Source organism: Danio aesculapii, chromosome 7 (assembly GCF_903798145.1).
Source record: "Danio aesculapii chromosome 7, fDanAes4.1, whole genome shotgun sequence".
Taxonomy (NCBI): Eukaryota; Metazoa; Chordata; class Actinopteri; order Cypriniformes; family Danionidae; genus Danio; species Danio aesculapii.
In genome coordinates this window covers 10,712,000-10,739,818 of record NC_079441.1, presented here as the reverse complement: position 1 = coordinate 10,739,818, position 27,819 = coordinate 10,712,000, and the positions used below count along the sequence as shown (strand labels likewise).

Here is a 27,819-nt window from a genome sequence, read left to right as displayed (position 1 = left end):
ACATGAGGTAAATGTTGATCCGCCAGCTGAGATCAATCGAGTGTTTTCGGAGAAGGTGCCTGAATCTCGATGCGTTGCATTCACCGCGTGTTCAGCGCAAATGTCCGCTAAATATAAAATCTAACACTGTGCACATCATCGCCAAAGAAACTCACCTTTACTAAGTTTACACTGAAACTACGGCTCATAACAAAGAGCGGAATTGCGCTGGTGGTCATCGCGAGAATCCTGCTCTGTCTGCTCATAAATTGGTGCGGCTGACTCGCCTGCTTTATTCCACCAACACAGAGAAATAAAGATCAGCTCATAACGAGACTGAGCATTTACAATGACCCAAACCCAAACTTTTAAAGAGTGATAGAAGTGAGACTTTCTATTGTCCGTTCTTCCTTGAGATGTATATTATTTTGCTATTGAAAGTAATACCATGATATTATACCGTCACCGTTCAAAAGATGAAAAATACCGTGATATTAATCTTAGGTCATATCGCCCACCCCTACTTGTTACATTACACTCTATACATTACATGCATTTATTACATTATGAGTTGCTACATGGTCTAAAATCTCTCAGGAATGCACCTTTGTTGAATCTTGTCGTATTGTGAAAGCAAAAGCTGGACTGATCCAGTACTAGTAAGATGCATCTAACAAAGTGGCTTTTTCAGTGCATGTGTGTGTGTATATATTAAACTCACAGTAGTTCATGATGAACGTTAGCCCAGTTATTCAGTGTAGCTGCTAAATTAACAGATCACAGTAAAGCAGTTTAAGCTTTGAAAGACATTATCACTCTTCCTATACTTAGCATCTATTTCATATGGTGTCATGTATCTGTCTGACGGTGCTAATTAGAAAGTGCTTTGCTGTCTGTCGTGTTGTCTTCATTCCAGTTCCGGGGTTTGGTTTGCATCTGCTTTCTGTCGCTTCTCATCCTCATAGATGGAAACTTTCGCTTTACTTGTTGATTCTAACAAGCGTCTGCATCGCTGAATGCGTCTGACCTTGATTTAATTGGCTGTTTGTTCCACAACACAGTGAGCTTGTAAGCCAAAGTGTCAGCGTGCGTGCATGTCATCACTGTCTGGATTTGTTTCGCAATTTCCTTCCACATTGAAATGGGGGAGCACATTGTTCATTCCTTGGTAAAATTAAATGTTTGTCTGTAAAGAGGAAATAAGAGTGTTTTTTGTGCATGTGTGTTACGACTTTATAGTTTTGCTCTAGGGTTTAAGAGGTAACATTTAATGTGGTTAAAATTTGTGGTGAGTTGATGGCAAAATTTCAACACAACAAGCAAAATACTGCAAAAATAAGTGAATTTATTTACAATAGTGAAAGAAGTCAAACAGAAAAGAAGTATTATTTACACGATTACACAAAAGAGAATAAATCAATGTATATTATGGTTGGGGAAACGGGAATTAAGTGGCGCCAAATAAATGAAAGCAATATAACAAAACACCCAAATCTAGCTAATATAACCCTCTAAAGTATCTAATAGAAAATAAACAAACACAACATCTTCAGCGTTTTCACTAAACTAAATCTACTCTATTAACCAAAAATACGGAGAAAACTTACAGCGGGTGGTGCTCACTTCTAAACTAGTGTGTTTAGACAGTGGAGTTATCTACGTGATGTGAGATGTATGTCACTTGACATCTAAACTCCTCGAAGCCCAGGGGAAGGCTGACGCCAGAGATCAGGTGATTTCCACAAGCACACATACAAGACGGTAACAGCGATCAACACAAGAACAAGACCAAAATCAAAACTCTAAATTAACATCAATATCACATCACGTAACAACAAGCCCAAACACACAAAAGCAAGCAAACACAAAGCAAGCAAGACAGCAAAAGCAGAACGAGCTTCCCCGCTCGCGTCCCTTTAAACTTTGAGCTCCTATCCTGATTGGTAGAGATGTTGATGACGTCACAGGGTGAAATGGAGATTGACGTCTTCGCGGACGAATGGCATACTGGAATGGGTGATCCTGAGAATTGACAGAGAAAGAGAGGGAGGGAGGGAGCGAGCAAGCGAAAGAGAGAGAGAGCGCACACACACAAACAAAACATATATATATATATATATATATATATATATATATATATATATATATATATATATATATATATATATATATATATATATATATATATGACTGTAACAATGTGTGAGTGTGAAACTGCTGCCTCCGTCTGCTTTATAGTTGACAAATATATGTGGATCAAACTGCTTACGAGGTTTAAAGAGGTCATGAGAAACGACGTTCTTTGACCTTTTATTGCAGATATTCCTGAGTTGGGCTAAAGTGCATTGCAGTTTGCCAAATCCACAAACCGCCTGCAAAATCCTCCTTTTGTATATATTTTGTATAACTTGCATGAGTTTTTGCAAAAGTAATGTTTCCATTGTCACTTTTTATGGTGTGCTGTTTCAGATTGCATGATTTCAAGTAATGGAAATGCTCAAATTATTTATTCCCATTAGGAAATTAATTAGGAAATTAGACCCAAATTATTCATTCAAAGCAATTCTTTCAGTGATAAAACACTGGCACTCTTTCAGACAAAGGCTCACTGCTAATATGTGCTTCAGCCTACATTTATAGAGAAACTGCAAAAACATTCTTCAACCAGGGCTAGAATCTGGCGATGATACATATCATGGGACAGGGGTTGCGATATGAAATACTAGGGCAGGGCGATTATTTAAAAATAATTGAAATCAACACCTATAATCAATCAAATATTTCCAGGTTAATTTTTTCGACTACTTTCCCCACCAATTACTTTCCCTATCCCACCACACCTCTCAAAAAATCCCAGCTGGACAGTAGCGAGCCTGTTGGAGCAAGTGTTCACAAGTGTGGAGTCCAGTGGAATAGCTCCATATGGAAACTTTTGTTTTGTGTTTACCCTCTTAAGGCCCAAGGTGTTTTTTTTACATGTATTTTTTATTTCTCATTGCTATTTGGGTTTATTATAACGTAATTAGAATAAAAACCCAAGTATCATCTATTGATAATATGTACTTTTAGAGAAAAATGATGTCCATATATGTGGACTCGTGGTCCGAGTTTACATAAAACACTTTTTCCTGACTTTTTTTTATGCATATTTAACATATTCATTTTTTTTTACTTGTTTTGACTATCAGAGAGTAAAAAACTATTTTTTCCCCCCATTTTGGACAGTTAAAAATAGTGTTTGGGACATTTCATATGCTGCAAAACAGTTGCAGGATGACACTGTATGTCTATGACAAAATATAAAACATTCAAAGTATTTTAAACAGCCACTTAAGAGTTAAAATGTGCTGACCAAGTATGTGGCCACTCAAGCCCTAGGAGGTTATGATTAAGGTTGTTGCACATCTGCCAGCTCCCACCTCTGAATGAGCTAATTTTAGGTACTTGTACATTTTGGTAGCATTCAGAAAAAACAAAACCACATGAAGAAACTCAACACGGAGGAACATAAAAATCCGCTGCCATATGCATGTGTATATATATGTCACGGTCACCAGCGATCATAACTCCCTAGATTGCTGGTTTGCACATAAGGACTACAAATCTGCTTATAAATGGACTACATATTCAGTCATGCCACACTCACACCTGCTCCAAGTCTCTACTGATTACACTCGCACCACCTGAGGCTCGTCAAGACTGATTACAAACACCATTTAAGCAGCACACACACTCATTCACATGGCTGAGTCGTGTTATCTGTAAAGTGACAATTCAACGCGTTTCCTTAGTCTTGTTTTCCTGTGTTTTGACCCTAGTCTTGTTTATTCTTATTGTCCCTTTCTGCCGCCTGCCTTCCGACCTCTCGCCTGTGTTTGACTACGATCCTGGACTGCCTTTATACATCTGTTTGCACCTGTGTTGATCTTTGCTTACCTGACTTCGAATAAGCCTGCACGTGGATCCTAAACTCCGTTGTCTCTGTCACTCCCCGTGTTACTATATATATATATATATACACAGAAACGCCTGGTTTTAGACCACAATAATTCATCAATACAGCATCAGTTGGTCTTGGGAATGACAGATACAAGTCCTGCATAGTGGCCAGAGGGATTTTAAGCCATTCTTCTTGCAGAATAGTGGCCAGGTCACTACATGATGCTGGTGATGCTGGTGAATTTTCTGACTCGCTCCTCCAAAACATCCCAAAGTGGCTCAATAATATTTAGATCTGGTGACTGTGCAGGCCATGGGAGACTTCACTTTCAAGCTCATCAAACCACTCTGTCACCAGTGTTGCTGTGTGTATTGGTGCATTATCATCCGCGCACAAACTCTGTTTTTAACTCTGATATGTGACCCATAATGTTATTGTCTTACTGGTGAAATGTGCAATCAATGAAGCCATGAAACCTCCAACACTAAATTGGCCAAAACTAAATTTTCAGTTTCATTGTCCAATCCCAGTATTTTTACTAAAATAGCGTAGGTTCACAACTCTAAGGCACAATGTAATAACTTGTGCTTAGATGGTTGTGCTTATTAGCAATGAATAATCAAAAATTAACCATCTGGACAAAGGTGGGCCGATGCCATGGGGCTAGCTTGGTAATTTCAGTGCCTTGATTGGGCTATATACAACAGTATGCATGCAAATGTGATCTAACAATCGGAAAGCAGCACACCAGACAAAAATAACAGCGTTCGCTTAAGTAAAAGGAAGCAGGTGAAAACATAGCGGCAACAAGAGAGGATGATCACGTGTGATGCTCATGCAAAATCGTGCTGCTTTCAAGAGCTTGATATAAAAGCCTTCGTTCTCTGTGACACTAAGAGAGCGGCTATCTTTGCAAACTCATTTCTTTATATGGCAAAACATGTGTTTTTCACCAAGAAGGTTCATATTGACTCTAAGGCAGATACTGATTAGATCAGGGCCTGGTGTGTGGACTTTGAGGGTTTTACAATGTGGTCACGTGTTGATAGGTCAGTTTGTATGTCTCAGCTTTTGGGCTTTGGTCACATGATCAAGAAAGATACAAAATAGTTGGTAAACTATTACTAAAACTCTTTTCCTGCTCTGCTCCTCTCTTGTTCTGGAGGCTTTACTGGAGGCTCTTCTCTGGCTCTACTGCTATCAGGCTCACTTTGCTTACCTCTCTTTGGCTGCGTTCAAAATCGCATACTTCTATACTATACAGTACGCTAAAATCAGTATGCGAGCCGAGTAGTAAGTCCGAATTCGAAAATCAGTATGTGAGAAGTTCCTGGATGACTTACTACTTCCGGCGAGATTCTGAAGTGCGCATCCCATGCGTGCTGCGCTGTCCTTTTATGTCCCGCGAGAGAATTCATGAATGGGAGTGAAGCTACGCAACTGACGCAGGCAGATCACATGACCATGACAAAATGGCGGATGTAGTACGTCTGAATTCCATTCATACTTCTCACATTCATACTGTATAGAACGTACTTTTCTAACGGCCGAGTTTCGGACGCAACCTTTGCCTCTCTCTCTCCCTCCCCCTGTCTCTCTCTCTCTCTCTCTGGTAACTTTTACATTCAAGCTGGGTACAATTAATATCAAATGTTTTTTATCATGTCATGTTTTATCATTTTATACAGTTATTTGTAATTAATTCAGTTGTAACCGTAGAGAATTATTGTCATTAAATCATTTCATTTTCAAGTATTTGTGAATTACTTTTGATTAAATATCAACACTTAATTGCTCCATATTGTAATACAATACAAGCACATAGTAGCAACGCTCTCCCTCATTTTTAGCTATTAATAATGCCCTTATTTCTGTTTTTAGTGTAAGTATGCAGACGGATGGTTTGACTAGTAATGTACAGTTTTTTACCATCATGCGGATAACTTTTAAAGTCATTTGGCAGAACTACAGTTCGAACCGCTGTAGCTAAAAACCCATTCCTTACAGTGACCCTTGTCCCTTACATCACATGAATAAAGCTGTATCACAGTAGAAACAGAGCTAGGCAGACGGATGATTGTCAGAAACTGGAAATCATCCAGAAGACCTCCGAATTTTGAGTGGATCTCGGAGTTGCGACGAGTGGCAGCTTTTGAAAAGCTTTCCTACCGTTTACAATGAAAGATTGAAATTTATTTTGATAAATGGGGAACATTTCTCAATTTCTGTGTCCCACAATGCTAGCAAACATGTAACGAGACAAAATAATACTAATGGCTTTGATATTGGCAATTGATATTGGCAGTCCCCCACCCTCTTTTTTGTGTGTGTTTTGATTTGGTTTATTTACTAACTAGCAACATTTACATTTATTATTTAATATGTGTATAATTTATACGGTGGGCGGCACGGTGGCTCAGTGGTAAGCACTGCCGCCTCACAACAAGAAGGTTGCTGGTTCGAGTCCCAACTGGGCCAGTTGACATTTCAATGTGGAGTTTGCATGTTCTCCCCTTGTTGGCGTGGTTTCCTCCGAGGGCTCTGGTTTCCCTCACAGTCCAAAGACATGCGCTATAGGTGAATTGGATGAACTAAATTGGCCGTAGTGAATAAGTGTGTGTGGATGTTTCCCAGTACTGGGTTGTAGCTGCAAGGGCATCCGCTGTTGGCATTTCAATGTGGAGTTTGCATGTTCTTCCCTTGTTGGCGTGGTTTCCTCCGAGTGCTCTGGTTTCCCTCACAGTCCAAAGACATGTGCTATAGGTGAATTGGATGAACTAAATTGGCCGTAGTGTATGAGTGCATGTGAATGTGAGAGTGTGTGGGTGTTTCCCAGTAATAACATATAACATAGGCTGGAGTAGTGGTGACCCCTGATAAATAAGGTACCAAGCTGAAGAAAAATTAATGAAAAACTTGATTCTTTAGCATTCTTATAGGCTGCATCATGCGATTACGATATTATCATTAGGTTATAAATATCACACCTCTAGATTTTCTTGATATTTGCAAAATCTGATCATGTTGCTTATGGTAGTTTTCACTTCAGAAAAATGCATTTTGAACAGTACGAGCACTTCACGTGGGTGTTTGAACAACCTCTGCATGCCATCACCAGCGCATTAAAGAGAGAGAGGGTTTTGCAAAGACCTTCTGACCTCACACTTTCATCACTAGCGCACAGCAGTGTGGTAAACAACCTGACAACAGACCAAACACAGCCTCCGTCAGGGCCAGTGCTGGTGAACCCGAGGCAGAAGTAGGGCAGTATTTTGACAAGTGTGCTTTAGTGGAAATGCAGGCCAGTTCATACAGCAGCAGTCGAAGCTTTGTAGAAATAGCAATTCGGGGCCTGAGGAACTTTTGTGCTTAGCTTTTTGGTTTTTGCGCCTCACTTATCTCTCAAGAGGTTATTTAACAACATTTTGGATTTATTTATTAATTTTTTTGTTATGTTTGCTTTTGGAAACTCTATTGGAAACTCTATCAAGCGGTTAATCAGCTTGTCAGTTTTATGGATTCACTGATATTAGTGGTGTAACAGATCACAAATCTCACAGTTCAGATTACATTATTTTTATTTTTAGTCACGGATCGGACTGTTTTTTTGGATCAGCCAGAAAGGGGAGGAGGCACATGTAAACTGCTTTCCATTTATTACAAAACCATCACAGCAAGAAACTTTTAGGTTTAGCAAACAGAACTGAAACCTGTAATTTTATTAAAAAATAAAATGAAGAAATAATCAGCTGAATAAAAAAAAAAAAGTTAAATATTGTGGAAAAATTCATTGTTTCTACTGTTGCTGATGACACTAAATATATAAATCTAACATTATTATTTGTACAACCCATATTTATTTTTAGTCTCATTTTCAATAAATGATTCAGTCATTCACTTATAAAACTATATATTTCATTGCTAGATGTGTCATTGTTGAAGAATTATTCAGTGGCATATTTTTAATGCCTGGTTGTCACCACCTATTGGTTAAATACTGTAATTGCTCATTTTTGAGCATCAAGTTAAATGTGTAAGATGGGGATTTCTATCTCTATCTCTAAACTATAAACTGTTATCCCAGTACTTCTGTGTTATTTGACTGTTTGTAAACTAAAGACTGACTCTTTATTGATTTTTGCGCTTTTCAAACACAGATTTGAATGCAGCGATTCGAATGATTAGTAAGCATATGCAAATCGGCATCATTTATAATTTATGTTGCGTGGGTGTTGAGATCTCGATCTTTTAATGATTAATCGTGCAGCTTACTCTAAATGCATTAATGCAGGCTAAACAAGCAGTGACAGAAAACACCTTTAATAACCTAAGAAACCCACCACATCCCGAATAACCCACCACAACTTCTTCCAGCATCATTATCTTTTACAGGAAAGCCTAAATGCTTCATACATGTGATTTGAATAATGCGAGAGGCGATTGATACAAATTTAGTTAAGTAAAAAATAAAATAAAAGTGTGTTCGGAACCGTGAGTTGTGATCCGTACAAAATAGAATAGAATAGCCGACAACTTTATCTCGGCCAACAAATTACATCTCACAACCAAACACACACCAGAAGTGAGATGTAAACAATGCATCTCACATATCTGCATATGTTTTGTTATATAATGAGAAAGAAGCCTTTAGTGGGGTAGAAAATGTACTTATTTTGCTCTCCTGGATTTTGAAGGGAATTGGCAAATTCTTCTCAACTTTTTCTCTTTTTCTACCCAGTTGTGCGTATTGCTCAGATTACATGTCAAACAGACACAGGTGATTCCTGCAAAATTTCCACTAGTTTTTTCTTAATTTACTGGGTCAAAATAGACCAAAAAGAAGCCATTTTAACTTCTCCCCCAACCTCCCGCTGGCCTGCAGATGCCAATACTTGTGGATGCTGCTCTCTCGTTGGCTGTAGGTGATCGCCGATGTTATTTTCAATCAGAACATGATTTTAATCGCCGACAGCTCCAGATATTTAGCATGCCAAATATCTCACTGGTGTCGACTCATCGATTCTCTCAGATCGTGTCTTTGATAGTTCACACTGTGTAATTGTTACTCACATGAACGAGCACTGATTTGCCTGTGATTTTAGGCATTTGTCAGCGATTTCTTAAAACCTGTCAGCGAGTCAAGATCAGGGCTAAAATCATGCAGTCTGAACTCGGCATAACTTATATGGAATTTTTGACTGATAACTGATAGATTTGGAGGCCAATACCTGATATACATGTACATTTTTCACATTTTTCAGCATGATCGCAAAATCAAGAGTCAAAGACATACAGTGAACAACAGATTTTATTTTAAAACCTCAACTTCAGTAAAGTTTAAACTGATCTTTCTTTTATTAATGAACTATTCTTTTCCATTGGCCAGCTGTCTTTTGTCTAAATAAAATCTACTGCCTGACAAAAAAATAATGCATAAATAAACCAAGTCCCTGAACATGAACAAAATCAAAATAGATGAAATTCATTCATTCATTTTCCTTCGGCTTAGTCTCTATTTCAGAGGAGGCTATAACGGAATGAACCATCGACTATTCCAGCATGTTTTACGCAGCGGATGCTTTTCCAGCTGCAACCCAGTATTGGGAAACAATCATAAACTCCCATTTACGCACACACACACATACACTATGGACAATTTCGTTTATTCAGTTCACCTATTGTGCATGTCTATGGACTCAGGGGACAATTAGAGAACCTGGAGGAAACCCACAGGAACATCGGGAGAACATGCAAACTACACATAGAAATGCAAACTGGCTCAGCGACCTATTTGCTGTGAGGCGACAGTGCTAACCATTGAGCCATCGTGCCACCCAAAATAGCTGTAATTTAAAATTGAAACGTTAGTAAAATAAATAACAACAAATATAATACATAATTTATCCCCTTAAAGATATCTGCCTAGTTTTTTTATCTGATCAATAATCATAGCATTTTTGGTCCACATACAACGAGGCAGCCTTCATGAATGAAATGAAATATTCAGTGTTTTCCACCAAGGCAGCATGAGGTGCTGAAATATAATTGAATAAACTGGCAGTGGGCTGGTTATAGAGCCAAAGACAGACATTCTGATACAGAACGCACATTTTCTAAGGAGAAAAAAAACTTACTTTAGCATTATGTTTCAGATAAATAAGTATGTTCACTTAGCATGTTTCTTTAATACAGCGGGGAAAGTAAGTATTGAACACATCACAATTTTTTCCTCAGAAAACATATTTCTAAAGGTGTTGTTGCCTTAAAATTTTTACCAGATGTTGATAGCAACCAAACAAGTCCATATATGCAAAGAAAACTAATCAAATTAATTTACAAATGAAGTTTTGTGTAATAAAATTAAATGAGGCAGGGAAAACTGAAATCTCTCAGTACTTCTTCAGCAATCTTTTCAATTCAATTCAATTCACCTTTGTTTGTATAGCGCTTTTACAATGTAGATTGTGTCAAAGCAGCTTCACATAAAAGGTCATACATAGTAAATTGGAACAGTGTAGTTCAATTTGTAGTGTTTAAGTTCAGTTCAGTTTAGCTCAGTTCAGTGTGGTTAATAATCACTACTGAGAGTCCAAACACTGAAGAGCAAATCCAACGATGCGCAGCTCTACAGATCCCGAACCATCTAAACCAGTGGCAACAGCGGAGAGGGAAAAAACTTCACTAATTGGGACAAGTGAAGAAAAAAAACCTTGAGAGAAACCAGACTCAGTTGGGCACGACCATTTTAATTTCTCCTCTGGCCAAACGTCTTGTGCAGAGCTGCAGTCTCAGTGGCGGAGGCTGGAAGCTGGCCTCAGCGAAGACTCTTCTGTCCCTGGAGCATCACAGGAATCAGTCTCATGTTCTCCACTCCTCCATGACCACCACAGTAGCTGCTCAGGATACGGCCTGGTCCAGGATTATGGAAACCTTGGGATCATCTCGTCGTTGGTCTTGGATCGAATCAGTGACTCTGCATAGTCTGAGGGAGGAGTATCCCCAGGTGGAAATTGAGAATAAAGAAAATAATTAGCCTAACTGTTGTTCATAGTGTATGTAAACAAGATGCAATCTTCTGCCCTTCATCATTGTAAATGAATTTCAGCTGCTTCAGTCCAACATCTACATTAGCAGGATGATGAAGATGAAACCAGGGTGGACATTTCAGCAAGACAATGATAAAAAACACAGCCAAGGAAACGCTCAGATGCTTTCAGAGAAAGAAAATCAAGCTGTAGAATGGCCCAGCCAATCACCTGACTTGAATTCAATAGAAAATACAAATTAAAGATACTCGGTTGAAAACTCTTCATTTTCCATATTAGAGACGTCTTCAAGCTGCCATCATTCATAAAGCCTTTTATATAAAGTATTAAATACATTTCAGTAGTTCAGTACTTTTTTCCTTGTCTTATTTCACATAAATAATTTTCAGATATTTTTGTTTTATTTTTAAATGTGTATTGTTTGGGTTTTTACCAAAATCTGGTTGCATTACGTGTTACAGCTTCTTCAGAAATATTATTTCCCAGGAAAAAAACTTGACGTGTTCAATACTTATTTTCCCCACTGTATCTGCATTTATTTTATGGTATCTTTTTTGCTTTGGTAGAGTCAAAACATGTACAATAATTAATAATAGCCTGGTTTTTACAAAGTCTTATAAGGGAAAAAAGTATTTTTATCATAATAATTAGTGTTTTTAACAGAACAAGAAAAGAAATCAGATGTTTTTTATTTATTCCCTAGTGAAATGTTTTTTTCTCTTCTTGACCCATTACCGTATTTCACTTGTGAATATTACATAAGTAAAATAAGTTAGTCGAGAGCAGCAACTTTTTGTGTTATTCGAAGGCAGTTGAGGGATTTTCACAGATGCTTTTACCATGCTGGAAGTGTAACTATTAAACTGTTAGCACACTTAAGCACAGCAGGATGTAGGCACCTCTCAGCAAAGCTGCGTCACTACAATAAATACACCTGCTTTTAAGGGCTAAAAATATGAAAAGTACAAACAAAAATCAGTTTTCCTTGCCTATATGTGCTGTACAAAAACCTGCATTTCACTTCACCATGCATGCATTTGTGTCAGACTTTTTGTGTCAGAGTAATTTTGCCAGACAATTTAAAGTCTTAAATATCTTTGATTTTATGTCATCTTGCGCTCTTTCCATTCTGTGCGCACTGACCTGCGATACTTGGGAACATTTTTAACCTAATTTCCTTTCTGCTATGTGAGAGATGCAATCCTCTTAGTGGTTATTACTGGGGTTTAACTACTCTGAATTGTTATGTTCAGCTCCATTTGCAGATTGTGACACCATGTGTAGCTCATTCACATACTGACATAATTGCATTTTCTTTAGCGGAGCCACTCAAAGACAATGTTGGATAATCACAACTCTTTAGCCTAGTTTTGTGTTTCTACATTTGTTTTTTAAAAGACAAAAAAGCTTGGAAGACTACTTGTATAAAATTCATTCATTCATTCATTCATTCATTCATTCATTCATTCATTTTCCTTCAGCTTAGTCCCTTTGTTCATCAGGGGTCGCCACAGTGGAATAAACCGCCAACTTGTCCTGCATATGTTTTATACAGCGGATGCCCTTGCAGCTGCAACCCAGTACTGGGAAACATCCACACACACTTATTCACTACGGTCAATTTAGTTTATTCAATTCACCTGTACCACATGTCTTTGGACTGTGGGGGAAACCAGAGCACCGGAGGAAACCCACACAAACACGGGGAGAACATGCAAACTCCACATAGAAATGCCAACTGGCACAGCCAAGACTCGAACCAGTGACCTTCCTTCTGTGAAGCAACAGTGCAAACCACTGAGCCACCGTGTCGCCCACATATAATATACTATATACTATAAAATACTGTATAAAAATTATATTATGAATGTCAAAAGACCCCGTTAAGTGTAATTTTTAAGAGTTTTCAATTACGAGGACACAAGGCATGTAACACCAAGGTCAAACCCATGTTCTTATACAATTTTGTGTCCTCGTAAACCAAATAAAGGGTGTCCGCTGGGTCTTAAAAAGTCTTACATTTCAAAAACTTCATTTTAAAAACTTCACTGAAATATTGTCCTGTAGGTCTTCAATCATTTTAAACAGGTCTTACTTTTGCTTTGTCCAAGTAAAGCTACTCAATCGGGCTGACATTTATCCAATCACCAACAATACATCTCAATACAACCTTATTTTGTATATATTTTTAAAGTTTTTTTATTGCAAAGACAGAGTTCACAACAGCTGTTAGACATTTTTTACAGCAATTCCCCAAATTAAATTGCATAATCCGGAAAAAAAACAAAATGACCTGATTCCTTGTGATCATGCCGGGCCATTCGAAAAAATCCTTAGTCCTTAACCCTGTATAAGTCTCAAATTAAATTCTTGATGGTCTTAAAAAGGTCTTAAATTTGACTTGATGAAATCTGCAGAGACCTTGACATAAACAAACACACACACACACACACACACACACACACACACACGTTTGTTTTTGTGAAAAGTGGGTACATTACATAGGTTTCCATTCATTTTATACTGTCCAAACCATATATTGTATTGCCCTCACCCCACCCTACCCCTAAACCCAACCATCACAGGAGACTGTGTACAGCTTTACTCTCTGATTAAACTCATCCTGTGGGATTTATAAGCTTTTTGAGAAATGAGGACGTCACCAATGTCCTCATATTTCACCTCCTTTTTGTAATACCTGTGTCATACCTATGTCATATACAGATTTGTGTCCTGATATGTCACAAAAACCCGTACACACACACACACACACACACACACAAGCTAAATTTGTATCTGTGACGTCAGGTATCATTTCTTCACTGTAAGCCCCAATAGAAGCACATTATTGAATTTTTTTTTCTTCCGACCACTGTATTGTGTGCACAGGAAAACATTGCCTTATGTCAATGCTTCCTGTCCCTGATCTAATATCTCTCTCTCTCTCTCTCTCTCTCTCTCTCTCTGTCTATCTAGTTATTAAGTGAGAAGATCAGTGGTGTGGAAGGGACCAAACTCGATGAAGACTTCATGGAAATGGAGCGGGTGAGAACTGCACAAATGATCCCCCCTTTCTTAACGGGATTTATGTGAGAAGCATATTTGCCATTACGATATGATCTTTTCCCACCTTTACAGAAAATAGAAGTCACCAACAAGTCTGTTTTTGAACTCATAACTAAAACCACAGAATATCTTCAACCAAACCCAGGTATGAATCACACAGCATCAACATTCACTTTGCACCAACAATGCACACACAGTTTGAACACCGTCCGTGCCTAACAGCTTCCGTTTTTCATGATTCAGCTGTTTTATGGTTAGGAATTGCCTTATGGGACTATCATGTCCCATGTATAGGGGAAAACAGCTACATGGGATTGCGCCCCCCCCCCCCCCCCCCCTGACAACCAAAAACGGACACTAGGTTAAGGTAAATGGAATGGATTCATTGTAGGTAAAAGTGACAAGTCAATGAGCAAATCTTCAGGGTGGCCACTGGCCAACATAAAAAACTTAATAATATTCAAAGTGAGTAAACTAAATAACCTGTATATCTTTAAAGGAAAATACAGGCAGCTTACCTTCCTCCCTGAACATAAACGTTCAAAAATAAGCATACGTGGAGATTCTCGACAATAGTAAAGTTTGGCCGTCAACTGGAGGAGTAGAGAAATCCAGGAGCTCACCACTCCCAGCAACAGTCGCACCTAAAATGAGCTCCTTCAACTCTGCCGGAAGTTACATTTTATAGCTCTCTGTGACCAGCAGCCAATCAGAACCTAGATCACATTAACATGAGCCTATAGAATAATAGAAGACAACACAAGAAGGCGGGACAAAGAATAGAAAAAAACACATACAATGCGCAACAAAAATAAACAAATAAACTTTAGTCATAACAGGGACATCGATCCCTACTCTGACTACTTTTGATGTTGATAATTCAACTCTGCAGTTTAACAAAGTGACTTTTTATTAATATTTTGATAGTTTGAAACCATTTTTAAATAATATATGAGAGTTATTATTAGTCCCCAGAGCTAATGGGAAAGGCTAGATACCCCTTAAAATGTAGATGTTTCAGGACCACACTCGAAACCAAGGGGTACAAAAATTTTCCAAAATATACCATCTACAACAGCAGCATGGCTGCACATGCAAGGAGATGCACAAATTAGTATTTTTTTGTCATTATTACGAATGTTTTACAACAAACAAGCATATGTTTTAATACATAACCGTGTTCATGTTTTACCGTCATGCTTTAAAAAAAAACCACAAACACTAAAATGAAAACCGCTAAATTTCACTGTCTATAATCAATAATAGTAACTCCAGTATAGCAGTCCCACATCATTCTGTCACTCGATGACACTCAAATCCCCTGTCAGAAGAGTCTAGTGGCTGGGAATGACCTTTTAACAGTGTCTGCTGTAATGTTAATGCTTGTTTTTGGTGTGTTTACATAGATGAATATGGCCACTATGTAAATACACAGTACAGTTATGAGCTTATTGCCACATTAGATCATTATGATAACATGATATCATTGCCTTCAGTGATTTCCTGAATATAAATACCAAAAAATAGCACAACTTGAATAACTACAGCAGTCGCCATCATCGATCTCATATGAAGCAAGAACTCGCAATGACATATAACGACGTGTGCAGGTGCTGTAGTGTTGTCTCAATTCTTAGGGGTACATTTTGAAGGGGTAGGGGTACAAAAATAGAATTGGGATTGGCCCTGACAAACAAGTCAATATCGACACTTTTCAAACTTTTCAACAGCAAAAGTTGTTGGAGTAAAGATCAATGTCCCACAATGCAATTTTAAAGCTTAAAAAATAAACAAAAACATAAATCACAAAATAAGGAAAACTATTAATTTGTGTATATTTTTTACAATATAAGGGACAATGTTTACACAAAGCATTCGGAGGCGCACCGCTCTGCCTCTTTTTGTTGACAAGAAAAAAAAAAATAAGTGTGCTGTGAATTTTATGTTGCTAGGCAACCACTGAATCAGCTGTGTATTGTGCGCTAGCGCTGCTGTTGATATTGTTATAACTGTAATATTTAATAATACTGTGATATTTACTATTTGTGAAGTCATACAGCTCTGGATAACTCGAAACAGTGACCACTAGTCTCTCCCCCATCTCTCAAAGAGCGTAGAATCACCAAGAGGCGACACTCTAGTGCGATTTGGGAAACTAGATAGCGTGGCGGCCATTTTGGAATAAAAATTCCAATAGAACAACAGCATACTGTAAGTCTGTAAAATAAACAAATATAAGTGCTGATGATTGTGATAGTAAGTGTTGTATTGTCGTCTTTCAGGTTGTATCTCAGCTTTAATGCGCTTTTTAAATAAATAAATTAAAAACAAAGTAGCTGCTTGCCATCGAGACAGCAATAAGATCCAATGGACGGCTGATCGCGTTCACTCCAAAATTGCGGAATCACGGGGCTGTGCTGGGCGCTGCTGTTGCAATGGAACGTTCTTTTGAGTGTCGCCTCTTGGTCATTCTAAGCTTTTTGCATCTATAAAAGTCTCCGTAGTCGTCTTGACAACACAAACAATATACAATAAATGATCAACAGAAACCCGCCTCTTTTTTCATTTGATTGGACAATGAAAAAAGACATGACTGACTAATGGGAAAAACACAAGGCACAGCAGGTGGTTTAATCAAAAATATTTTTTTTAAAATAATTTTTATTTATTTTTTTTATTATTATTATTTTTTTTTGTATTTTTGGTTTTGACTTCTGAAGTACATGTTAAAAGCTCCTAAAATCAATAAAGACGGTGTTTAACAAACCCCCAAAACATTCAAAAATCATTGCAAAAAGCACGTTTAGTGTGATCAAAGCCTAAATGTAGTTGTTTTTTTTTCTTCACATTGCCTGAAAAACCATTAGTCATCAAGTGCAGTGTTTTGTTGTTAGCTAATGTAATGAATGTGTCCATTTCCACCAGCTTGACCCATTCGAGCTGATGCATAGACCTGTTTGAACATGACTGTTGCTTATTATCTTATTAAACTGATTATATTGCTCAACAAGAACACCGCCTCCTTCTGAAACTCGATCACTGTGTTGCACAATATTGCTTTATGCTTGCATCAGAGGTTTGCAATATGGTCAGAAATTATGTATTAACAATTAGGGCTGCACAATGTATCATTGTTAGCATTGAGTTCAAGTTCATCATGTGTACTAATGATTGTCGGAGTATGTACAGGAACTGTCATATCATAAAATATGCTGATGATTCTGTGATTGTGAGTGTCCTCCACGATCAGGATTTGGGCATGGTCCTGTTGTGGATGAATTTAAACTCTGGTGTGATAGATTTTCTCTCCAGTTAAATAAATAAAACAAAAGACATGGTGATAGATTACAGGAAGGCTTCTCCTACCCCCAGCGTAACAAATATTAATGGTTTGGTCATTGAAATAGTTGACACACATAAATATCTAGGGGTCGTTATTGACAATTTGTTGACATTCCAATCTAACACCCAGGCCGTCTATAAAAAAAGTATAACAAAGACTGTTTTTTTCTGAGGAATCTTAGATCGTTTCAGGTTTGTACCTCTATGATGACACTGTTTTATAAACAATTTATTAAATCCGTTTTCGCTTTCTGCATTGTAGCTTGGTATGGTAATCTGAGTTTGTCAAATAAGTACAGAGCTCAGGGGTATCATAGGCACCCGGATCACCCACTGTACTCTGTTTTTCAGCTGCTGCCTTCAGGACGTTGTTTTAGAGTTCCTTTTTGCAGGACAAATAGAATTAGAATTTTTTTATAATGGTGGCCATTAGGTCATTAAATGAGTCCAGCGGGGAGGGAGATGCATCTGAAAAATGATGTATTGTATGTTGTGTGGTAATATTTTGATAATGTGTACATGGAACTTCGCCTGTGTTACGGCACCTTGCTTCAATATTAGTTTCCCTAAACGGGATAATAAGTTGAGTCTGAGTCTGAGATCGCAGTTTGCTCATCTGTAATAGTCACAAGTTTTGATGTGTAATTATAGTTGGTTTTAGCACCACAGAGTACATCATTTGTGGAGTTACTGCAAAGGTTTAATCATATTAGAGTTTATCATTTGCATGTATTGTTGTAAAGCATTTGATCTCTGTTGAACACAAAAGAAGAGATAAAAACCTGTAATCACTGACTTCCATTGAAGAAAAAAACAAATACTGTGGAAGTCAATTTCCAAAGGTTTCCAGCTTTCTGCAAAATATCTTCTTTTGTGTTCAACAGAAATAAAGAAACTCATAAACGTTTGAAAGTAAAGGATGAGTAAATGGGATTTGTTGAATCATTCATGCAAATTATGTTTTTAAATGATCGATTCAAGTTGCATTCCAAAGGGATCTATAGGGCATTTTGGAGTGGAAACAATCATAGCCACCATATTGAATTGTCGGTCCAAACAAAAGTGCTTTAAACGTTTTAAATATATATAATACATATATATATGATATATATATATATGAATCAAACAGAACAAACCACTCGTCCAATGACTTGCCTAATTAACCTTGTGTAGTTTACTTAACCAAGCCTAAATTTAATATAAAGTTAGCTAAACTTAACAATAATCTCAAAACGCTGCCTGAGGTGTTCATATTAATGATCACGTCTGCAATATATCAGTCGATGTTTTAGCTGCTGATATCCTGATGACTTAGCAGCTCATCAGGTTCGGATTAAGTATAAGTACATGCAAATCTTGAGTCACGCAACGGTCTGCTTTGTGTTCTGATTGACCTGTTTTACACTCGTGGAATCTACATGAGAACAAGGAAATAATGGTGTCTGAGGTTCATGGTGTGGCCGTTTCCATTTACTGAACTCTTATTGTTTGACTATAGGTATATCCAGATTTTCTTTATAGGTAACCTTTCAATGCAGAGGGCTAATTTATCTTCTACTGTAAATTTCGATTTTTGCTTTTCTTGCTATTGATTTATTTTCTCATGCATTTTTTTCTTTTTTTTGTATATACACTGCCTCTCTTCCCTTCTCTACTAAATAACAATGATTTCACTGTCAGCGACTCATGCATACATTGTAATGGTTTAATCTTGGGCATATGTCATGTGTGTTTATAAATATATATATTTCTGTACAGCATCAAGAGCCAAACTGGGCATGCTCAACACGGTGTCTAAAATCCGTGGGCAGGTGAAGACGACGGGTTATCCTCAGACTGAAGGGCTGTTAGGAGACTGTATGCTGCGATATGGACGAGAGCTCGGGGAGGAGTCCGCTTTCGGTAATGTCAAACACAAACACACATGCACAGACATGACTTACGGAAACCCCGCTGCAATGCGCAGGAATGCTGGTCCATCTCTCTCCAGATCTCTCTCATAAGACTGGAAAGCTTGCTCATTGTGCATTGTGAAATGTGTTTCCTGTAAAAGGCTGTCCGTACAGCATTTGAACACCACTCTGACACCTTGTGGTGTTTTGTTGACATTAGATGCAGATGCACATATTTTACAAAGCCTTCCAATGTGGTTCCTCCAATCAGGCATCTCTATATTTATACATTTATTATCTTATTCACATTAGTTTTTGAATGTTTTGAAAGGATGTACTTAGTGATTTAAGTATTTCTTGTTTTTATGTAATGTGTGTGTGTATATATATATATATATATATATATATATATATATATATATATATATATATATATATATATGTATATATATGTATGTATATATATGTATATATATGTATATATATATATATATATATATGTATGTACATGTGTGTATATATATATATATATATATATAAATGTATATGTATGTGTGCGTGTGTGTGTGTATATAGATGTGTATATATATAGTGTGTGTATATATGTATGAGTGCGTATATACACTCACTGTCCACTTTATTAGGTGACCAACTGCTTGTTATTAAATATTAGTTAAATGCTTCATCATTTTTAGCATTATATGGAGGTCCAGCTTTGCATCACTTGTTCTCCATCATGTTCTCAGGCACCGCGCTGGCGGACATTGGTGAAGCCATGAAACAGATGGCTGAAATTAAAGACGCCCTCGATATCAGTGTAAAACAGAACTTCATCGACCCACTTCAGAATCTACAAGACAAAGACCTCAAAGAGATTGTGGTACGACACCGTTTCCTTATTCTGCATTTACACTCCAGTTTAAAGACAGAATTAATAAATAAATTTACTTAAAGACTTCAAACGTATCTAAAAAAAAAGCTGCTTAATTGCAAATGACGCCCCCTAATGGTGGCTGTGATGTTGACACAAAATAACTCATTTTATTCTCCTCATTCCTACTGATTTGTATTTGTAGTCTATTTAAAGCGTAACATTAAGCAGTTCTCCTTAAAGTCCCTATGAAATCAAAATCAAGTTTTTTACATGCTAGTATCAGTGTGTTAGTCTTAAGCATATCGATAAGCTAATATGCTCCAAAGCTTGCAGTTTGTCGCTTCTGCCTAAATGCATCACCAATTTTTTTTAATGTAAATTTTTCATTAAATCTTCTGATCAATCAAACATTCTCTAGTATCTGACATGTCCCGCCCCATTTAAGATGCTATTGCTATATTCGCTTGAGCTCAACCACTCTCACTGGCAGAGCTGTGATAAAGATAAAATCCTAGGACTCGTTTCTGCATCGAGATCATTCGCAATCGTCACATCGCAGGACATCCAATGTTGAATCTGTATTATAATTGATCATTTGCAAGTTCTTTTGAGGCCTGTGACCGTATAATGATTTTAAAAGCATTCAGGAATAAGAAATTGTACTGTTTTTAAACTTTAATAATGACTAACTTTCATTTGTATTACTCCATTTCCATACCTGAATAATACTAGACCAGTGCGAGCCAGGGATTTTATTGGACAGATCAGTGCCAATAGCCCGGGAGCATGATCAGTGAGGCCGAAATCATGTCGCGTTTTTACTGTCGGGCCACTGTTGCCAACTATTTTCAATGAAAAGGCGCTAAGCTCTGGCCAAAAAGTCGCTAAAAGTTGCTAGATTACATCATACGTCAATTTGCTAAGTACTGACGTCATCACGTTCTACCGTTTCTGTTTAACAGCCTATGGTTAATAAAGGGGTATTTATATTTGCACCACGGTTTATGTAAGCATGTGAATTTAACTAAATTTATTGTGTTTGAATACAGTGTATCAATAAAGATGTGTCTCTCAGGCATAATATACTCAGACAAGTTCAGAAACTGTCACTAAAATATCTGTGATTGTGAACAAGAAAAGAGTGCACGGTCAAATTAAATTGTTAAAATAAAGGAGAAGCAGATCGGTTTGACTGTACAAGGGAAATACCTTCATACTGCTGGTGCTAAATCATTTGCCATAAGTACGCAGAGGAGTGATCTGCTCTTAGGCTGCAGGTATGAGGAACTGCTGTACGAGGACTGACTGGGCCGCCTGTCAGTGCTCTGAGGCAGGGGAGGGGCCGATGGCATCACCCGCAGCTCGTTGAAAAGAGTAGGGACGGTACAGTATGGATAAATGACAGTCTATAAAAATCTCCAGTAACATACAAAAAGTCGCTAGATTTGTCGTTAGTCGATTTTTTGAAAATTTATCGCTAGGGGGATCTGAAAAGTCGCTAAGTTGGCAACACTGTGTCGGGCTAGTGCAGTAGCTCTCAGCGCGTCAAGTAGTGTTGCCAACTATTTTCTATGAAAAGTAGCTAAAGCCTGCCTGAAAAGTAGCCAAATGTTGCCAGATGACATCACACACTAATTTGCATATCAGTGATGTCATCACGTAGGATCTGACAAGCGTAAGCCCATCATGTCTCTATTCTCTGAAGCACCATGTATTATATTATATTAAAACATTACATTAAGATGCACAATGAATAGGTTCTTATTAACATATTACTTTGCGTGATGATGTCATTGCGTAATCGCAACTCAAAACTACATCATTATGTAATATACAAAACAATTAATGTTTTCTCAAATTGACTGGCCATCTCAGCAAAAACATTATTTGAAATATGTCCATTTAGATTTGTATGAAAAATAGAGTTGACTATTTGTAAAATACAAAACCCTTTTTGATAGGAATTAAATTTTTTTTTAAATATAACACTGATAATGAACAGTTACATTCTTTTAAACAATCACAGCTTGTGTAATTAACACATTTGTAAAAGTGAAAACATTTGTAGCACTATTGGAATTTATTGCAACCTAAATTACCAACAATTATACATGTTAACAAATATAAGTAAATAAACAGTCTTTAGTAATCCGGGGTCGCCACAGCAGAATGAACCGCCAACTTATCCAATGTTTTATGCATCGGATGCCCTTCCAGCCGCAACCCATCTGTGGGAAACATCCATACACACTCACTCACACTTATACACTATAGACATATTAGCCTTCCCAATTCACCTGTACCGCATGTCTTTGGACTGTGGGGGAAACCGGAGCACCCAGAGGAAACCCATGCGAACACAGGGAGAACATGCAAACTCCACACAGAAACACCAACTGACTCAGCCGAACCAGCGACCTTCTCCACTGCGTCGCCCTAATGTGATTTTATTATATCCAATATTTGTAATTCTTTAAATGATTTCAATATAGCTTGGCTATTTAATCTTGATATGACACTATTGTGTTGAGCATACAAAAGTGGACACATTATTTGTAAAGTTTTATGTCTTACTGTTGTATTCATATTTCATATTATCTCCAAAATAAAGAAAGAAACCCAGATGCTCACGGCATCAACAGAGCTGTCAAGCGAGCACTCTTTCGCCCGGACTCTCATACAAATGCGATAAAACACTCACGTTTCATGCACAAACACACCTATTAAACTATACAAAGACTCTCCACAACTAAAAAAGTTACTGGCGGCTGTTTTTAATAAAGTATAAAGATTTTTATGCCTTATTGAAACATCAAGGAGGACGCAGCAAAGAAATATCACTTATTAAACTACTTTATTATTTTATGCAACAGCCTTAGTTTTAAAGGGAAACATAAGGGTGATCATTAGCAAAAAGACCCCTAGCCTATGAAGTGTTTTATGGAGTAGCTTATCTTAAACTGACCAGCTATATGTTCTTCTTTCCATTATTTATGGCGCATATACTCATGTGCGTTCGGAAAACTAGTGTAATGGTGGCGCAACATCTTTACCAGACTCTAGAAAACTCCGCCTCTCCTTTCACTCTGCCCCGAAGCCCCAGCTGGCCTTCTTTGGCCCAAGGTATTTGGCGGGCCGAAAAAGCCCAGCTGCTGGCCCCCAGAAAGCCCCGCTTTGGCCCGATCAGGCCCCGGAAGTGACAGCGGAAATGCGACTGGCCCTGGCTCGCCCTTGCACACTTTAGGCGCGGTAGTGGACACACGGCTACTAAAACACTGTTTATTTATTGTATAATTTTCTCAATTGCATCTATTTATGCTTGTAGATCGCTTATTAGATGTTATGCTGATGCACTCCCACTACAGAATCAATCTAAAAATATCCATCCTGTATAAATTTGTGAAATTGCATTCATATCGCAATATATATTGCAGAATAACAAAATATCGCAATGTTAGATTTTCCAATATTTTGCAGCCCTACTAAATGCTATTGGCTGTTTTTTGGGGTGGGAGGAGCTACTATATGTCCCGCCTTGTCTTCATGTTTTAATTAGTGATGGGTCATTCTTGAACGATTCGTTCATTTTGAACAAATCTTTTATGTGACTTGAGAACGATGACTCCTCTCAGGGAGGGATGTATTCATTTGTGCGTATGTACATTTGTGCAGGTGGGGTAAAAGATTAGTTCCTTTTCGATCTGTTCATTTCTTGAGCCCTCAGGTTTGAGTCGTTCGTTCATCGTGTGAAAGACAGAAGCCAATCATATGCAGTCAGAGCTGGAAAAAGATTTGATATTTTCATCTTTCCAGTCCTCTGTTTGAGTCATTCGTCTCTTTACGTGCTGTCACATGATGAACAAACGACTCAAAACCCGAAAGACTTAAAAGGTAAACTAATAATGGCTCCTTTCAGCTCCAACTGTGTGCATCGATTAAGCTTATATGGGATTGTCTGTGTCATGTGAATAAACGACTCAAATTTGTAGACATGTCAGAAGAGGTGAGCTGAGTTAATCATAGACAAAAGGCCAGGTAAACAAAGAATGATTATTTTCTCTCTCTTATAGCATTCTAGATATGACTTGTTTGTAGTGTGATCAATGCTTGGGCTAGTTTTAGATGTGTTTGGAAGCAACTCGTAACATTTTAATAATATTAAGTCAAGCTGACCGAAATGACTCAAAGAGATTCGTTCATTTCACTGAACGAGACACAAAGGTCTGAGTTAGTCAAATGATCCGAACTTCCCATCATTAGTTTTAAGTTAGGTTATGCCAGTCGCATTAAAACATATGAAAACTGCTCGTTTCTGAGCACTTCACAGGATTTTTAAGGTTAATGATTAATGGTTCTTGTGATTAATTGATCAATATCGTTGTATGATTAGCATTATCGGTCAGTAGATCATCTCTCTTGGCTGATTGCGTAATGTAAGAATGTCTTTGTGTGATTCACGACAGCATCATCTGAAGAAGCTGGAGGGTCGACGGTTAGACTTTGACTACAAGAAGAAGCGTCAGGGCAAGATTCCCGATGAGGAGATTAAACAGGCCGTGGAGAAGTTTGAGGAGTCCAAAGAGCTCGCCGAGAGGAGCATGTTCAACTTTCTGGAGAATGATGTAAGAGTCAAATACAATGCAATACATGTATAATACAGCTTTCTTTTTCGTTTTATTGATGCATATTAGTCAGAGTTACAGTATCAAGATCTCAAGAGATCAATTAATACATCTTTCTTACGCAAGTTTTATTGTGTTCTGTTTATTTTCATCTTTGAATCATATATTACCATTTTTAACATGATGTACAGAAGCTATTCACTAAAATGTCATTCAGTGTAGGACATATTAAACAAATTAAGACTATGAGGGGTCAAAACAATTCAATACAAGTATAATACTTCTTTACAAAATCAAATCACTTTTTATTGTCAATCAGCGGCAGCATGTGTACTATGATGAGTGAAAAGCTTAGGTGCTGGCTCCAGACAGTGCAAAATACAACCTCTTGCTCCAAGAAACAAAACAATATACAGTTAGCAATGTTGACAGTAATAAGTAAAAGACAATAAATACTTGAAAACAATAAATGCATTAAGAAAAAGACACATTAAACACATGTGGGCACAGATAGACAAGTGCTCAGTCAAAAAAGGTGTACACATAGTTTGACTATCAGTGGAAAATTATCTCACTAACACCACTTCCAGCAGCAACCTAGCTTTCCCATGTGGTTTCCCATCCATGGACTGACTGGGTGCGGCTGCAGGTGACAGTTGCAGAGAGCTTAATGGTATACAGTGAAGGGAAATAAGTTTAACTCAGTTTTATTGATGCATATTAGATAGAGTGTTACAGTATCAGAATCGCAAGACATCAATTAATACAGCTTTTCTTTTCTTTCTTTCTTTTATTTGACAAAAAATAAGTAAATACACTTAATTCGCTACGTAAATTGTCATATTTAATAGGTATTTGACAAATGCCATATATACAGTATTATTAATTCATCTGCATGTCTGTAAAGTGCTTATGAAACATAGTAATCAACAGGGCTTAAAGTATTCCGGCACCGTGGCGGATCTCCGGCGTGCAGCCGTGAGGGAAAAAAAGGAATATTTTAGAGCCTGCGCATGCTAGGGATGCTCAAAATAACAGATTAACCATTAACCGAAAGGGTGCGTTTGTAACTGATTAATGGTATCAGTTAAACGATTAAAAAATATTATTTTATATATTTTTAAAGTTTGGCTGCATAAGGGGCCAATCACAACGAACGCGTTTTTTGCATTGAGAGGGGCATCTGTTGAATGGTTTACTAACAGCCGCGGGAGTTTTACGTTTTGCCGTTGCATGCTCTAGCGGAAAAAGCGTGTTATGTCAGTCGTGTCTTTTTCATTCTTTTTTCATTTTTTCAGAACGAATGATTTAAGAAAAAACTGCTAAATAATAATAATAAAAAAATTTAAGTACAAAAGGTGCGTTTTAGAACTCATGGGTGGATTTAGTGATTTTGGGACCCTAAGCAATTCTAGGCAGGGGGCCCAAAAGTTCTATAATATATATATTCATTCATTCATTCATTGTCTTTTCGGCTTGGTCGCTTTATTAATCTGGGGTCGCCACAGCGGAATAAACCACCAACTTATTTATATATATATATATATATATATATATATATATATATATATATATTCCATGGTCTGTTGAAATTCTTGATTCTGATTGGCTGTATTTTTTTTTTCTTTTTTCTTTTATTTATTGTCTTTTATTTTTTTATATTTTTCTATTTTTAATACTTGAGGAAGCTGGCATTATATTACACTGTAAATAAGCCTCTGACAGACTAATAACCTGTATAAACGCAATGTGTTGCTCTGACCTGCAGGTAGAGCAGGTGAGTCAGTTATCAGCTCTGATTGAGGCGGCGCTAGAATACCATCGACAGTCTCTGGAGATCCTGAAGGAGCTCGACAGCAAACTACAGAACAGGTACCTTTAACCACACACACACCCTCTCATTCAGTAGAAAACATCCAGTACCCAGTCAATATTCATAAAAGCCTTACTGATACGACAGCACTCTTTATGTTCTGTGCTGAAAAGGTAATTGGGACTGTTGAACCTTACAGTTCCGATTTTATTATTATTATTATTATTATTATTATTATTATTATTATTATTATAGACTTTTTTAGATTGCAGAACGGATGTGAACCCTGAACTGAGAGACTAAAGAAATGTAATTTAACTCCTCACTTATTCTTCCTTATTTGGTTTTAAAAATGTATGAGTTCCTTTAATGAGAAGAAGATATTTTGAAGAAAGTTGGAATCCTGCAGCGATTGACATCCGTAGCAGGCAAAAACAAATACTATGGAAGTCAGTGTGTGCAACTAGCATTTTTCAAAATATCTTCTTTTGTGTTCAGCAGAAGAAAGAAAGTCAAATAGACTTCAAACAAGTGAAGGGAGATTAAATGATGACAGATGTGTCATTTTGGGTGAACTATGCCTTTAATTAATTAATTTATTTAAGTACTCTGCTCTGCTGTTTTGGTGATTTTATTTATTTATTTATTTATTTTTTTGACTCTCCTTGCTTTGGAAACCAGACCAAAAAAATTTTATCTGAAAAGGAACACCAATCAATGTGTGTAGTATTAATCATTTTATTATTATGTTTATTTTATTATTATTAAAAAAAGATTTTTCACTGACATTTCTGGCGACTTTTTGTCTCTCCATGCTTTGAACACACAAGCCACAAGCAAGAAAATGTGAAAAATAATGCATTATCTGAATGCGTCGTCCATAATTATAGTAGATATAATATGAACACTGATTTACTAGCCACTGACTAAATATACAAACTTTATTTCTTGCATTCAACATTTTTTTCTTTCACTTACACATCAATTTTTTGATTCATCTCCTTGCTTTGGACACCAGATAAAACAGTAAAACAATTGTAATGGAAAATATACAAACAGAAGCAGGAAGATGCTAATCCATGTATGTAATAATAATGTTTATAGTAAAAATAATGGTTTAATAATGGTTTTGACTAAATACATAAGCAGTTTTACATTCATTTTTTAGTTTCACTGACATGTTTGGTGATTTTTGACTCTCCTTGCATTTTGCGACTGGGGAAATATACAAACAGAAGCAGGAAA

At 37.2% G+C, this 27,819-nt stretch overlaps 1 protein-coding gene across 1 annotated transcript in view; it reads left to right on the top strand.

Moving 5' to 3' along the window:
- The window catches only part of sh3gl3a (SH3-domain GRB2-like 3a), a 69,988-nt gene that overhangs the window by 34,385 nt on the left and 7,784 nt on the right, over positions 1-27,819 (top strand). Inside the window, exons 2-7 of the mRNA XM_056461029.1 lie at positions 13,942-14,010; positions 14,104-14,176; positions 19,132-19,275; positions 20,012-20,145; positions 24,603-24,761; positions 26,530-26,633. Coding sequence (XP_056317004.1) covers positions 13,942-14,010; positions 14,104-14,176; positions 19,132-19,275; positions 20,012-20,145; positions 24,603-24,761; positions 26,530-26,633 — 683 coding nt within the window. The remainder of the gene's footprint in view (positions 1-13,941; positions 14,011-14,103; positions 14,177-19,131; positions 19,276-20,011; positions 20,146-24,602; positions 24,762-26,529; positions 26,634-27,819) is intronic.